The following is a 16,529-nucleotide window of genomic DNA, read 5'->3' on the forward strand; positions in this document are numbered from 1 at the left end:
CAGCAACAATAATAATAGAATAACATCTCAGCAACAAGAATAAAAATAGCAACAATAGTACTGTCAACCACATCAGCAAGAACATTAACAGTAAAATGCCAACAGCATCATCACAACATCCACAGTAGCAGTGTCGACAGCATCATCACAACACCCATAGTAATGTCAATGGCATCATAACAACACCCACAGTAACAATGCCAACAGCATCACAACATCTACAGAAACATCATCACTAGAGCATCACCAGAGCATCATCACTACTTGCACAGTAACAACATCAATAGCAACATAACAGTATCCAGAGAAACAATATCAACAGCGTCATCACAACGCCCACAGTAAGTGTCAACAGCATCATCACAACACCCATAGTAACAACATTAGCATTATCACAACATCCACAGTAACAGTGTCAACACCACCATCACAGCATCCACAGTAATAGTGTTAACAGCATGATCACAACATCCATAGTAACAGTGTTAACAACATCATCACAACATCCACAGTAACAGCCTCAACAGCACCGTTACAACATCCACAGTAAAGCATCAACAGCATCATCACAACATCCACAGTAACAGTGGCAACAGCACCATTACAACATCCATAGTACAGCATCAACAACATCATCACAACACCCACAGTAACAATGCCAACAGCATCATCACAACGTCTACAGAAACAGTGTCTAGAGCATCATCACTACTTCCATAGTAACATCAACAGCAAATCCAGAGAAACAACATCAACAGCATCATCACAACACCCACAGTAATAGTGTCAACAGCATCATCACAATACCCATAGTAACAACATTAACATCATCACAACATCCACAGTAACAGTGTCAACAGCACCATCACAACATCCACAGTAAAGCATCAACAGCATCATCACAACATCCACAGTAGTGGTGTCAACAGCATCATCACAACACCCACAGTAACAATGCCAACAGCATCATCACAACATCTACAGAAACGGTGTCTAGAGCATCATCACTACTTCCATAGTAACAACATCAACAGCAACATAACAGTATCCAGAGAAACATCATCAACACCATCATCACAACACCCACAGTAAAAGTATCAACAGTATCATCACAACATCCACAGTAACAGTGTCAATAGCATCACTACAACATCCACAGTAACACTGTCAACAGCATCACTGCAACATCCACAGTGACAATGTCAACAGCATCATCACAGCAACAGTAGCAGCACATCAGCAGCAACAGCTGCCACAAAATGGCAACAACAGTGGTATTAACAATAATAAGAACAGTAGTGAAAACATTGTCATCAGCAACAGCAAAAACAGCAGCAACATAATCCGCAGCAACAGCAGCAAAAATAGCAACAGCAGTAGCAGCAGCAGCAGTAACAATAACAAAAACAGCAGCAACACCATCAATAGCAATAACAAAGCTAGGTAGTATTTATAGAGTGCTTATCTCACACCAACCTCCAGGCTAAGTACTGAACATGCATGATCTCATTTAACCCTCACAGGATTTATCTTAAACAGTGGAATAGAGAGAGACTAGATAAAATTATGCCCATGAGATAGGTGTAATCCAGTAAAAAAGGACTCAGTTGTTGAGCTGGGTAGGTCTGGGTTCTAATCCATATTCTTTTGTTATCTAAGCAACCTCAGGCAAGCTCTTTAACTTTCCTGCATTTCACTTTGTAATTTCCAAATGGGGAAAAAAACTGCACCCTGGATTTGTCGTGAGGACTCAGTGAGGTCGTGGGGTGAGGTACTGGCACGTTCCCACGGGGTCACCTGGGTGGGAAGGCATCTTGTCAAATCAGACTCAAGAGGAACCACTGGGAGGATGAGGTTGTGGCTCTGCCCACCCCTTCTCTTCTCCAGTATTCTTTGTCTTTTCATCGTGTTGGTCTCTCCCAGCTGGGAGCTGTCAGAAAAGCTCAGAAGTGGGGGGGAAAGGCAGCCTTTCATCCCCTACGCTTGTCATCCTCAGCTTTCTGCCGATGCTCAGTTCTTTTTTCCTAGGGAAGATAAAAAGAAAACACATAAAACCCCACAAACATAAATGCATCAGACACAATCCTACTTCTTCAAGGCAGAGTCTCAGGAGGCTGCCTTCTAAGGGGAAGACAAAGGGAATTGGACCTTTGTCCAACTGGGAGCAGGCTCTGCATGTGTGTTCTCAGGAGACTTGGCACAAAGGCTAAGGTTGGCTCTCCACCTCCCATTAAATGTGGACACACTCTCCGGAAGCCTTGTGTCTGAAGGCAGCACAGTGCCTTTGAGAAGCTGGTATGCTGGAAACAGCATACTTAGAATGAGCACCAAAGAGGATGGCTGAAGCAACTCCCCCACCTTGGCTGACAGAATTCATCTATGAATATAGGTACTCACCCCTCCTTCTGTGCCAAGCATCCAATCAGTGAAATGGTAGTTATTCCTCCCCATTAGCTTCATGAAGTCAAAGTCTGCTTTGTTTGGTTTCCCACTGTATTCACCATTACTGTTGTCCCCAGTAGGTCATATTCTCCCAGAAAGCAGAGCCTGAGCCAAGGATTCAATGCAAAGGATTTGTCGAGGAAGTGCTCCCAAGATGTACCAGTGAGGCAGTGGAGGGTGGAGGACGAATAGGGGAGGAGAAGAGACTCAACAAGTGTATCATCTTGGGTGACACCCCAGCCTCATCTTGGTCTTAAGTGGTGTGCTGAAGCAGAGATGATATCTCAGGGTTTGTCCTCTCCAAGGCACAGGTGCTGGGCTTTTGTATTCCCACACTGGTGGTCACTGGCTGTGGGTTAGGGGGGATGGGAAGGGCTGAGAGTGAGTTGCCAAGTTGTTCCAGCTCTCCAGGGAAGTCCTCAGTGCTCACTGACAGGGAAAAAAATTGTTAAAAATTGGTTCTTTGAATTGTGAGTCTTATGAATTTGCTTCTGGATGTCCATTGGTAATTGATCCACAGCCTCCCAGGAAGTCCTTGTTTTTCTTAGCATCAGGGCATGCAGGAGCTGGGCTGGATGCACAGGGCTAGTAAAAGGCTTCAGAGGGGGGTCTGAGCTGGGCACCCTCAGAGTCTGCTATGTTTTTCTTTAAGAATTGAGAGAGCGCAGTAAAAAAAAAAAAAAAAAATAGGATTGCATTGATTCTTTTCATGCAGACTCCATGATCTGGACAGAAAGTGACCTTCATTGATGCATTCCAGTTGAGTGAGCACTGGAGACTGTCGCACTGGGGTTTGGGTCAAAGTTCCAGCTGGCAGCAAAGCATTCTGGCTCTGTTTTATCTGCAGCGTCTGCAGTTCCTATATGTGGAGGGAAGAAGGCTGGTGTTCCCAGGTCTCCTTTTATATAATTATAAAATGAGCTTTTATAATTATAAAAGCAATGCATGAAAATAAACAAAATCAACATTCCCGAAGGGGCTAAAATATGCTATTTTGGTAGGTTGACTATTCAGTTAAAGGCACTTGAAAAACAGCAGGTGCAAGGAGATCAGTCTGAACTTCATTTTCTTAAAAGCAGAAGATGAAATTCCCGTGTGAAAGATGTCATCCCTACACTAGAGAAAAAGCAAGGTTCTTATCATCAGGGACAAGAAAGTTGAAGTGGAATGAATTCTGTACAAACAAGCCTTGTTCAACTAACTCTTGTCGTGCTGGCTACTTCTCTATCCAGTTAACCACCCTAGCCCAAGACCTTTTGCCTGATCACATGTTTACAGTTCATAATTCTTTGTCAAATCTGGTATAGAATTAACTGACTCTGACAGCTTCTTTGGGTCTTTATTTCTTTATGAGGCTCCTATGCTATGTAAAACTTGTATTGTGCTTTGCTCCTGTTAATCTATGTTATGTCAATTTAATTCTTGGACCCACCTGGGACCCTAAAAGGGTGAAGGAATATTCTTCTGTCCCAACAGTTTCTGTCCTAAAAGGCTGAGCACCTTCCGATTCACTGTGGAGCCTGCAAATGGGATCCTGAGGGGCCTAATAAACGATAGAAGAAAGTAGCAATTCTTATCAAGGTCAGCTCTCCTGGATTTCTGTCCGTAGCGTCCAGTTGAAAGAAGAAGGTAAAAATTTTTGCATGTTCCTTCCTGCCCAAATTCAACTGACAGGGAAAAAATTTGTTAAAAATTGGTTCTTTGAATTGTGAGTCTTGTGAATTTGCTTCTGGGTGTCCATTGGTAATTGATCCACAGCCTCCCAGGAAGTCCTTGTTTTTCTTATCTCTGTCTTTTTTGTGTGGGTTGTCATAAGGAGAAAAATTATAATTAATTAGATTTGAGGTAGGAGGCTGGCAGGGCTTGTTTTCTGGTCATGACCCCGCTGATCTGGTTGAAAGGATATGGTTGAAACAGAAGGCAGTGAAGAAGCCAGCCAAAATAAGCAGATGGCCATGAAAGTGACCTCTAGTTGCCCTCACTACTCATTAGCATAAAGACATTCCCATGGGTGCCATGACAGTTTACACATGCCATGGCAACGGGCCATAGCAATGGCCCACAAGTTACTGTATATGGTTCTGGAAGCTCTCTGCCGCTTTTCCAGAATGTTCTGAATAATCTGCCTCTTAATTAGCATATAATTAAAAGTGGGTTTAAATACACCTGCCAACAGCTTATACATTGCTGACTCTGGGCACGCTGCTTATGGGTTAGCCCTGCTCTGCCAGTAGCAGCCTGGTTCAATAAACGTTGCTTTCTCTCACCACTGGCTCACCCTTGAATTCTTTCCTGGGTGAAGTCAAGAACCCTCTCAGGTTGATCCCCAATTTTGAGGTTCACCTGTCCTGCATCAGACTCTCCTGCATCTTCTTTGAAGTCATAAGAGCGTGGCTTTGTCATCAGTGGAAACATGCTCTTTGGTTTCTATCAGCCTGGGGCCCGAGCTGTTGGGCTTCTGCTCAGCAGTTAGCCAGCTCTCCAGGATTCTGAAACACAAAGTGTCTCTTTGTATGACTGCGCCAGCTCTCAGGAGAGTTTGTCATAATCGTCTCAGCCTTTGTTGCCCTGTTAACAATGAGGGTCTTTACTTTCTTAGGTATCCTTGGAGGAAACTTTGAATCTGGGGGGGTGGGATTTTTGTACCCTCTTTATGGATGCCTCTTTTGTCCATGATTAAACCATAAAAGGATGATCAGTTTTGAGTGAAAATTGAAGTAAGTATACCTTTGAAGATTTGGACTTTTGTATCTAAAAGTATTTTTTTAAGAGAACCCTCATCCTAAACAACTGTCCTGTTGGTATAAATGTGAAGATTTGGCTTAAAAGAAAAAAAAAACTTATATAAATTATTATCTCAGAAAAAGAGAAACTAACCTAAGTGTTTTTCAAGTTCATGTGGTTTTAGATAATCTTTGGTAAATAAAAACCTACTTAAAGTTTGTTGATTTAATTAAACCAGGCACGTTTGCTGCATTGTCAACATTAAATACAATGCGCACACACAACTTCTTCTACCTGGACTTACTAATCTAAAAGCTTGTGTATGTTTCAGAGTGTAAAATTATAAATTCAACCTAAGAACAAAATAATAAATAATAAGTTGCTTGATATATGAAAAACATGACAATTTAAAAAATTGAAAAGAGCCATATGTTGTACCTTTGTCTTTGTTTCTGTTTTTTTTTTTTTTTTTTTTTTTTTTTTGTGACTTGGCTGATTTGTCTATAAGAAAATAAGACAATGACTAGCTTTGTTTAATGTCTCATGAAGTCTTAATTAACAATTCAGACATAATTGTTAAAACCAAGTAGACTTAATAAATGTAAACAGGGCAAAAGTTTATAAATGACCCTTTCAACAATGGTTACGTTTTATAAAATATGTGTACTTGACAGACTAGATTAAGAAAATGTGGCACATATACACCATGGAATACTATGCAGCCATAAAAAAGGATGAGTTTGTGTCCTTTGTAGGGACATGGATGCAGCTGGAAACCATCATTCTCAGCAAACTATCGCAAGAACAGAAAACCTAACACTGCATGTTCTCACTCATAGGTGGGAACTGAACAATGAGATCACTTGGACTCGGGAAGGGGAACATCACACACCGGGGCCTATCACGGGGAAGGGGTAGGGGGGAGAGATTGCATTGGGAGTTATACCTGATGTAAATGACAAGTCGATGGGTGCTGACGAGTTGATGGGTGCAGCACACCAACGTGGCACAAGTATACATATGTAACAAACCTGCACGTTATGCACATGTACCCTAGAACTTAACATATAAAAAAAAAAAAAGAACAAAGGACAATAAATAGTTCTAAATAATAATAAAATAAAATATGTGTACTTAAAACTAGTTTCCAAAATATTTTTTGCAAGCTAAAACCTTAAAATTATACTTGGTTAAATTAAATGACTGACATTTGTTGAATATCATAATCATTTCCAAATAAGATGTAATACTGAAACATTAATTGCTGAATATAAGTTTAACCTTCTATTCTTTTGGCTTCCTTTTACAGAATAACAAAAGATATTTGGATCTGTTAATAAATATGTCCTGTGCCACACCGAAAAATTGTTCAACAATAAAGCATATATATTTCAGGAGTAATGAAATAATATATTCACAAATCCATAGAAGTTTATAATTGCTTATTTCCTGGCTTTCTAGTTTTTACTAGAAATTAAAGTCACTAAGAGTTAAGAATTCTAATACAAAAACTGCTAGAAATCATGAAGGAAATACCTCAATATGAAAAGCTACAATGAAGGTGAGATGTTATAAGGAATAAAGTTGTGTTTTTTTGCTATCGTTGAGGAAAAGAATAATTTTGTCGGTTTCGAGGTTCAAAAGGTTGCTTCAGGATGAATCAATGAATAAAGGATAAAAACTGGATGGATATAAAATGTTAGAGAGACAGAGAGAGCTAAAGAGAGGATCTAGTCAAACTGACTAAACTGAATGAATTTATTATAAATGTTTTAAAAATGACCCTTAATATCATAAGCAAACTGATGCAAAACTAGAATTTTGTCTTCTCAATTATAAGGACAAAATTTTTTTTGAGCACTGATCTGCTCTTGATAAGAGATTTATTGAAATGTTTTCCTTTTTCTTTTTCTTTTCTTTTTTTTTGTTTGTTTGTTTTTGAGACATAGTCTTACTCTGTCACCCAGGCTGGAGTGCAGTGGTGTGATCTCTGTTCACTGCAACCTCCACTTCCTGGGTTCAAACAATTCTCCTGCCTCAGCCTCTTGAGTAGCTGGGATTATAGGCATGCACCACCCTGCCCAGTTAATTTTTGTATTTTTAGTAGAGACGGGGTTTCACCATGTTGGGCCAGGGTGGTCTCGAACTCCTAACCTCACATGATCTACCTGCCTTGGCCTCCCAAACTGCTAGGATTACAGGTGTGAGCCACTGCGCCTGGCCAAAGTGTTTTTCTTTATGCTTGAAGTAATTTGCCTAGAAAACAAAGATTTCATGTTTAATTAAAATAATTTCCTCTCCTTCATATTGTCTTTATTGTCTTTGATTACTTAAGTAAACTAAGTGTTCTCAATATTAACAAAGCTAAAGTTTTTTTTTTTTTTTAATGATGATATAACTTTCTGTATTTGCCTTTGAAATCTTTTGTCACTTTGGTGTTATTTCATGATCTATGATCGTGTTTTAATTAATAATTTTAACTTTTTGATATTTTCGAAAACTTCCCAAATTAAATTTGTTTGACCTTAAGCTAACTTTAGAATTTTCCAGATGGGTATCTGGAGGATTACAAAAGATTTGTTTTCTCTCCTTATAAAAAGAGAGATATTAAACCAATTAAGCTTATTTGATATATTAAAGTATACAGAAAACATAGTCAAAAACGATATTTAACCTTCATGTTATATTTATATGAATGTATATCATTATAAGTGTTCTAAAAATTATATAAAATTTCTAAAAATGTTATACGTTCTAATACATTATCAGTAATGATTCTAGTTAGCATGTTAAAATGTTGTATGTCATAGATATAACCAAATTCCTTGTCAATTTAATCATTGTTTTAGTGAACTCTTATCAGATCCTTAACCATGGCCATTTTGAGCTGTCGTTTTTCGCAGACAGCTGTTGTTTATTCTGATTCTTCCTGAAGGAATTTACAAACAGCTACTGTCTAAAGTTGCTCCTTTTTCAAACAGAGTCATAGAAAAAGCCTCTGCAAGTACTCTAAAACACAGGTTTTCTAGTAACTTTCAGACCCTATAGCCAGACTGGGTAAGAATTTCCAGAACTCCAATGAAGAAACCGATGAGTTCTTGAAAGTACTATCACAAAATCAAGCAGAATAAGAGTTAATGACATGGGACTAAACAAACTGATAAAGATAATTTTTATGCCTTTTGTCTGAAACACTGATTATTCTTTATGCTTTACAGATTTAACAAAAGTTTTCTGTTTTTTTTCTCTTAGCGATGTATTAAGTTAGTAAGGCATACGTTAGTAAACATAAAGGAGATATTTATCTTTTTTTCCTACCAGATCCCCCCCCAAATTTAGAAACTGTCAGTGAGTATTCTTATTTTCATGGCAATATGGCTGCCTACATGAGTTCAATAAGAATCTGTTCTCTTTACAACAGGATATAATTGGAAACACTGGTTATATTATTAAGGCTTTGACTGGAATATCACATTTCCAGATATGACTAGATAACGTTAAGGAACTAAGGTTGACTTTATGGAGCCAATGCTTATAAAGCTTTCTTGGAAAAGCTGGCCTGGTACCTGGCTTAAAAAGGCCATGCCAGATGTCTGAGCTACAGAGACATGGGCTGATGATTAGGTGTTATTTTATGTTTCTAAATTTGTGGTAATTTGTTACACAAGAATAAAAAGCTAATACAATAATATACAGCTTTCCAAGCCAATGAAAATAAGTGTTCCTACTTCTTTTGCACAATATTATATTTTTTGCTATTATTTTGATGTAGCAAAATATATTCAAACATATTCCTCTTTACAGAAAAAAAAAAAAGGCTCTTGGCTTTATAGCTGAGTAAGGAATGTCACTTTCTGACAGGCCCCAAACCCTCAGGATATTTTGGGAACTTCAAGAAGAGAGGAATTCACTAAATCTATAGGTATCCCAGATGAAGTCTAATGCTAAGTCCTTGGCTTGGTTTCCTGGCCTTTAGAGGCTTTTAAAGGTACAATCTGAGATTCCAGCAAAGTAGACTTTTAAAAAAGTCTAAATAATCCATCGCTATTCTTTGCTGCACTTATGTAAATAATCAGGCCAAGTTTAATGAGACTACATTATTTGACTAACAAATCAGTTTTATGTTGATTACCTTTGGTAAAAATGCGGTGACCATGTTGCAGGCCTTTCCCTTAGTTCAGCTAAAGGCAGGGGTTCTCACCACGTGACCGCGAAAATATAAGCTTGCAGACAAATTGAAGGGTGCACAGTGCAGGGATTTATTGGGTGAAAAGGAAATAAAGGGGGGAACAGGGACTCTCTGTAAGGCCAGACTTCCTCTAGTGTGCTTCCCACCTCGCACCTTGAATCCCAGGTCCCCACACAGGAAGAGGAGGGGCCAGGCTCCTCTGGGCTGCAAACTGTGTGAACTTCTCTGGCTTCACCCCAGTGCACGTTCCCAGTGCACAGGCCAGTTGGAATTTTGCCAGGGACCCCCCTCCCACCTGGCTGTCTCAGTTTTAAAGAGAAAAAAATTATACTTCAGGAGAAAACTATACTGTATCCATTGTTAGATGGATACATTAGGCCTACTCATTGTTTTTGAGGTTTTTATTTACCTATATAATAGTGACTAGATTGTAAATTCTTCTAGTTTCCTCCAGCATCTGGCTATTAGTATCCAAACTAATATTTCCAATTTTCTCCCACTCTTCTGACTTGGAATCATCAAAAATTAAAAATGTCCTTTTCTGGAATTCCTGTAAGCTGAAACTGGACACTTTAATACAGACTTCAGCGAAGTCACTGTAACAGCTCATATATGAACAACCTTTTCAACATGCAAATGGCAAACCAGGGTAACCTGCCAGATTGTCACTGCCTGTCCCACTCCAGTTGGAGATTCTTTGAACCCAACATCTAGACATCTCAACCACTGCCCTCTGGACTCCAAGACTTAAAAGCAGAAGATGAGATTCCCATGTGAAAAATGTCCTCCCTACACTAGAGAAGAGGCAACATTCTTATCATCAAGGACAGGATAGATGAGGCTGAAGGAATTCTGTACAAACAAGCTTTGTTAAACTAACCCTTGCCATCCTGGCTACTTTACCCAATTAACCACCCTAGCCCAGGAAGCTTTGCTTTATCACATGTTCACAGTTTGCTATTCTTTGTTCAATCTTGTAACTGACTGTAACTGCTTCTTTGGGTCTCTGTTCCTTTATGAAGTTTCCCAGGCCATACAAAACTTGTGTTACTCTATCTTCTCAGTTTAATTCTGGAACTCAGCCAGGCCCTTAAGAGGATGGAGGCGAGTTTTTCCCACAGCAGTTCTGAATGGGATGAAGTGAAAAATAAAATCTCCCCATTGCCACTACACCACCTCCAGGTGAGTCCTGCAGTAGAAATACTGTTTAACTTTTTCTGCTTTTACTTTTTCTGATTATCATCTTTATCATTCAGTTTTATATGTTCATATCTATGTGCTTTGATAATTATATTACATACTTTTGGTTATTATCTACTTACTCATTACATTGAAAAAGAAGAGATCTACTCTATTTGCTCTATAATCTACATCCCCTTCCCTCCTACATTTCTTTAGTTTTCTTGATTTGGTTTCTTATTGAAACTAGAGGTAGACTGACTGTAAATAGAAGTAAATAGAAAGTAGTTTAAGCTTCAGGACCTTTAATCTCTCAGGCTCCTTCCCATGTTCTGTACCTAATTTTGTTAGGTCTCAAACTCTTTTCAATGTTCTGGACCTAATTTTGAATTTGCAGTATGTACTCATGTTCTTTAAAGACAGTCTCCAAGTTAGATAAGCTCCAGCCATTCAAAATCTAGATCTGCCCCATTAACTTTATAAAGTCAGTATAACAACATTAACAAGATATAATCACCGGAAAACGGCCTACTCGATTGGGCACCAAGATGGCTGAATAGGAACAGCTCCAGCCTCCAGCTCCCAGCGTGAGCAACACAGAAGGCGGGTGATTTCTGCATTTCCAACTGAGGTACTGGGTTCTTCTCACTGGGGCATTTCAGACAGTCGGTGCAGGACAGTGGGTGCAGCCCAACAAGCGAGAGCCGAAGCAGGGCGAGGCATTGCCTCACCCAGGAAGCACAAGGGGGAAGGGAATTCCTTTTCCCAGGCACGGGAAACTGTGACACACAACACCTGGAAAATCGGGTCACTCCCACCCTAATGCTGAGCTTTACCAAGGGTCTTAGCAAATGGCACACCAGGAGATTATATCCTGCACCTGGCTCAGAAGGTCCCCCGCCCACAGAGCCTCCCTCATTGCTAGCACAGCAGTCTGAGATCTAACTGCAAGGTGACAGCGAGACTGAGGGAGGGGCGCCTGCCATTTCTGAGGCTTAAGTAAGTAAACAAAGCCGCTGGGAAGCTTGAACTGGGTGGAGCCCACTGCAGCTCAAGGAGGCCTGCCTGCCTCTATAGACTCCACCTCTGGGGACAGGGCATAGCTAAACAAAAAGCAGCAGAAACCTCTGCAGATGTAAATGTCCCTGTCTGACACCTTTGAAGAGAGTAGTGACTCTCCCAGCATGGAGGTTGAGATCTGAGAAAGGACAGACTGCCTGCTCAAGTGGGTCCCTGACCCCCGAGTAGCTTAACTGGGAGACATCCCCCACTGGGGGCAGACTGACACCTTACACCTCCCACAGCCAGGTACACCTCTGAGACAAAGCTTCCAGAGGAGCAATCAGACAGCATCACTTGCTCTTCAGCAATATTCTCTATTCTGCAGCCTCTGCTGCTGATACCCAGGCAAACAGGGTCTGGAGTGTACCTCAAGCAAACTCCAACAGACCTGCAGCTGAGGGTCCTGACTGTTAGAAGGAAAACTAACAAACAGAAAGGACATCCACACCAAAACCCCATCTGTATGTCACCATCATCAAAGACCAAAGGTAGATAAAACCTCAAAGATGGGGAAAAAGCAGTGCAGAAAAGCTGAAAATTAAAAAAATCAGAGCATCTCTCCCCATCCAAAGGAATGCAGCTCCTCTCCAGCAATGGAACAAAGCTGGACGGAGAATGACTTTGACAAGTTGAGAGAAGAAGGCTTCAGTCGATCAAACTTCTCAGAGCTAAAGGAGGAACTACGAACCCAGCGCAAAGAAACTAAAAACCTTGAAAAAAGATTTGATGAATGGATAACTAGAATAACCAATGCAGAGAAGTCCATAAATGACCTGACAGAGATGAAAACCATGACACGAGAACTATGTGACAAATGCACAAGCTTCAGTAACTGTCTCGATCAACTGGAAGAAATACTATCAGTGATTGAAGATCAAATGAATGAAATGATGTGAGAAGAGAAGTTTAGAGAAAAAAGAGTAAAAAGAAATGAATAAAGCCTCCAGGAAATATGGGATTATGTGAAAAGACCAAATCTACTCTGATTGGTGTACCTAAAAGTGACGGGGAGAATGGAACCAAGTTGGAAGACACTCTGCAGGATATCATCCAGGAGAACTTCCCCAACCTAGCAAAGCAGGCCAACATTCAAATTCAGGAAATACAGAGAATGCCAGAAAGATACTCCTTGAGAAGAACAAATCCAAGACACATAATTGTCAGATTCACCAAAGTTGAAATGAAGGAAAAAATGTTAAGGGCAGCCAGAGAGAAAAGTCGGGTTACCCAAAAGGGAAGCGCATCAGACCAACAGCAGATCTCTCGGCAGAAACTCTACAAGCCAGAAGAGAGTGGGGGCCAATGTTCAGCATTCTTAAAGAAAAGAATTTTCAACCCAGAATTTCATATCCAACCAAACTAAGTTTCATAAGTGAAGGAGACATAAAATCCTTTGCAGACAAGCAAATGCTTAGAGATTTTGTCACCACCAGGCCTGCCCTACAAGAGCTCCTGAAGGAGGCACTAAACATGGAAAGGAACACAACTGGTACCAGCCATTGCAAAAACATGCCAAAATGTAAAGACCATCGATGCTAGGAAGAAACTGCATCAACTAATGAGCAAAATAACCAGCTAACATCATAATGACAAGATCAAGTTCACATATAACAATATTAACCTTAAATGTAAATGGGCTAAATGGTCCAATTAGAAGACACAGACTGGCAAATTGGATAAAGAGTCAAGGCCCATCAGTTTGCTATATTCAGGAGACGCATCTCACACGCAGAGACACACATAGGCTCAAAATAAAGGGATGGAGGAAGCTCTACCAAGCAAATGGAAAACAAAAAAAGGCAAGGGTTGCGATCCTAGTCTCTGATAAAACAGACTTTAAACCAACAAATATCAAAAGAGACAAGACCATTACATAATGGTAAAGGGATCAATTCAACAAGAAGAGCTAACTATGCTAAATATATATGCACCCAATACAGGAGCACCCAGATTCATAAAGCAAGTCTTTAGAGACTTAGACTCCTACACAATAATAATGGGAGACTTTAATACCCCACTGTCAACATTAGACAGATCAACGAAACAGAAAATTAACAAGGATATCCAGGAATTGAACTCAACTCTGCACCAAGGGGACCTAATAGACATCTACAGAACTCTCCACCCCAAATCAACAGAATATACATTCTTCTCAGCACCACATTGCACTTATTCCAAAATTGACCACATAGTTGGAAGTAAAGCACTCCTCAGCAAATGTACAAGAACAAAAATTATAACAAACTGTCTCTTAGACCACAGTGCAATCAAAGTAGAACTCAGCACTAAGAAACTCAATCAAAACCGCTCAACTACATGGAAACTGAACAACCTGCTCCTTAATGACTACTGGGTACATAAGGAAATGAAGGCAGAAATAAAGATGTTCTTTGAAATCAATGAGAACAAAGATACAACATACCAGAATCTGTGGTACACATTTAAAGCAGTGTGTAGAGGGAAATTTATAGCACTAAATGCCCACAAGAGAAAGCAGGAAAGATCTAAAATTGACACCCTAGCATCACAATTAAAAGAACTAGAGAAGCAAGAGCAAACACATTCAAAAGCTAGCAGAAGGCAAGAAATAACAAAGATCAGAGCAGAACTGAAGGAGACAGAGACACAAAAAATCCTTCAAAAAATCAATGAATCCAGGAGCTGGTTTTTTGAAAAGATCAACAAAATTGATAGACCGCTAGCAAGACTAATAAAGAAGAAAAGAGAGAAGAATCAAATAGACGCAATAAAAAATGATAAAGGGGATATCACCACCGACCCCACAGAAATACAAACTACCATCAGAGAATACTATAAACACCTCTACACAAATAAAGCAGAAAATCTGGAAGAAATGGGTAAATTCCTAGACATATATACTCTCCCAAGACTAAACCAGGAAGAAGTTGAGTCCCTGAATAGACTAATAGCAGGCTCTGAAATTGAGGCAATAATTAATAGTCTACCAACCAAAAAAGGTCCAGGACCAGACGGATTCACAGCCAAATTCTACCAGAGGTACAAGGAGGAGCTGGTACCAGTCCTTCTGAAACTATTCCAATCAATAGATAAAGAGGGAGTCCTCCCTAATTCATTTTATGAGGCCAATATCATCCTGATACCAAAGCCTGGCAGAGACACAACAAAAAAAGAGAATTTTAGACCAATATCCCTGATGAACATCGATGCAAAAATCCTTAATAAAATACTGGCAAACCGAATCTGGCAGCACATCAAAAAGCTTATCCACCGTGATCAAGTGGGTTTTAATCCCTGGGATGCAAGGCTGGTTCAACATACGCAAATCAATAAACATAATCCAGCATATAAACAGAACCAAAGACAAAAACCACATGATTATCTCAACAGATGCAGGAAAGGCGTTTGACAAAATTCAACAGCTCTTCATGCTAAAAACTCTCAAAAAATTCGGTATTGATGGAACGTATCTCAAACTAATAAGAGCTATTTATGACAAACCCACAGCCAATATCATACTGAATGGGCAAAAACTGGAAGCATTCCCCTTGAAAACTGGCACAAGACAGGGATGCTCTCTCTCACCACTCCTATTCAACATAGTGTTGGATGTTCTGGCCAGGGCAATCAGGCAAGAGAAAGAAATCAAGGGTATTCAATTACGAAAAGAAGAAGTCAAATTGTCCCTGTTTGCAGATGACATGATTGTATATTTAGAAAACTGCATCGTCTCAGCCCAAAATCTCCTTAAGCTGATAAGCAACTTCAGCAAAGTCTCAGGATACAAAATCAATGTGCAAAAATCACAAGCATTCTTATACACCAGTAACAGACAGACAGCCAAATCATGAATGAACTCCCATTCACAATTGCTTCAAAGAGAATAAAATACCTACGAATCCAACTTACAAGGGATGTGAAGGACCTCTTCAAGAACTACAAACCACTGCTCAATGAAATAAAAGAGGACACATACAAATGGAAGAACATTCCATGCTCATGGATAGGAAGAATCAATATCATGAAAATGGCCATACTGCCCAAGGTAATTTATAGATTCAATGCCATCCACATTAAGCTACCAATGACTTTCTTCACAGAATTGGGAAAAAACTATTTTAAAGTTCACATGGAACCAAAAAAGAGCCCACATTGTCAAGACAACCCTAAGTCAAAAGAACAAAGCTGGAGGCATCACGCTACGCTACCTGACTTCAAACTATACTACAAGGCTACAGTAACCATGGTACTGGTAGCAAAACAGAGATATAGACCAGTGGAACAGAACAGAGCCCTCAGAAATAATACCACACATCTACAACCATCTGATCTTTGACAAACCTGACGAAAACAAGAAATGGGGAAAGGATTCCCTATTTAATAAATGGTGCTGGGAAAACTGGCTAGCCATAAGTAGAAAGTTGAAACTGGATCCCTTCCTTACTTCTTACACAAAAATTAATTCAAGATGGATTAGAGACTTAAATGTTAGACCTAAAGCCATAAAAATCCTAGAAGAAAACCTAGGCAATACCATTCAGGGTATAGGCATGGGCAAGGACTTCATGTCTAAAACACCAAAAGCAATGGCAACAAAAGCCAAAATTGACAAATGGGATCTAATTAAACTAAAGAGCTTCTGCACAGCAAAAGAAACTACCGGCAGAGTGAACAGACAGCCTACAGAATGGGAGAAAAATTTGAAATCTACTCATCTGACAAAGGGCTAATATCCAGAACCTACAAATAACTCAAACAAATTTACAAAAAACAAACAAACAAACAACCCCATCAAAAAGTGGGCAAAGGAAATGAACAGACACTTCTCAAAAGAAGACATTTATGCAGCCAACAGACACATGAAAAAATGCTCATCATCACTAGCCATCAGAGAAATGCAAATCAAAACCACAATGAGATACCATCTCACACCAGTTAGAATGGCGATCATTAA

The 16,529-nt window shown here is 39.7% G+C and overlaps 2 protein-coding genes across 2 annotated transcripts in view; one reads left to right on the forward strand and one right to left on the reverse strand.

Annotated features, from left to right (window-relative positions):
• Positions 1-6,531, forward strand: part of EVC2 (EvC ciliary complex subunit 2) — a 188,209-nt gene extending 181,678 nt beyond the window's left edge. The window contains exons 26-27 of the transcript XR_012434648.1: positions 3,919-4,071; positions 6,476-6,531. The gene's annotated coding sequence lies outside the window, so the exon portion shown is untranslated. The remainder of the gene's footprint in view (positions 1-3,918; positions 4,072-6,475) is intronic.
• LOC102121367 (uncharacterized protein encoded by LINC01587) lies at positions 3,186-4,183 on the reverse strand. Its single transcript, XM_005554452.4, is given in 3 exon segments — positions 3,186-3,304; positions 4,023-4,117; positions 4,119-4,183. Coding segments are annotated over 3 exon segments (279 nt in total).
• Positions 6,532-16,529: the final 9,998 nt, after the last annotated feature.

The sequence above is a fragment of the Macaca fascicularis genome, chromosome 5, assembly GCF_037993035.2.
Source record: "Macaca fascicularis isolate 582-1 chromosome 5, T2T-MFA8v1.1".
Lineage (NCBI taxonomy): Eukaryota > Metazoa > Chordata > Mammalia > Primates > Cercopithecidae > Macaca > Macaca fascicularis.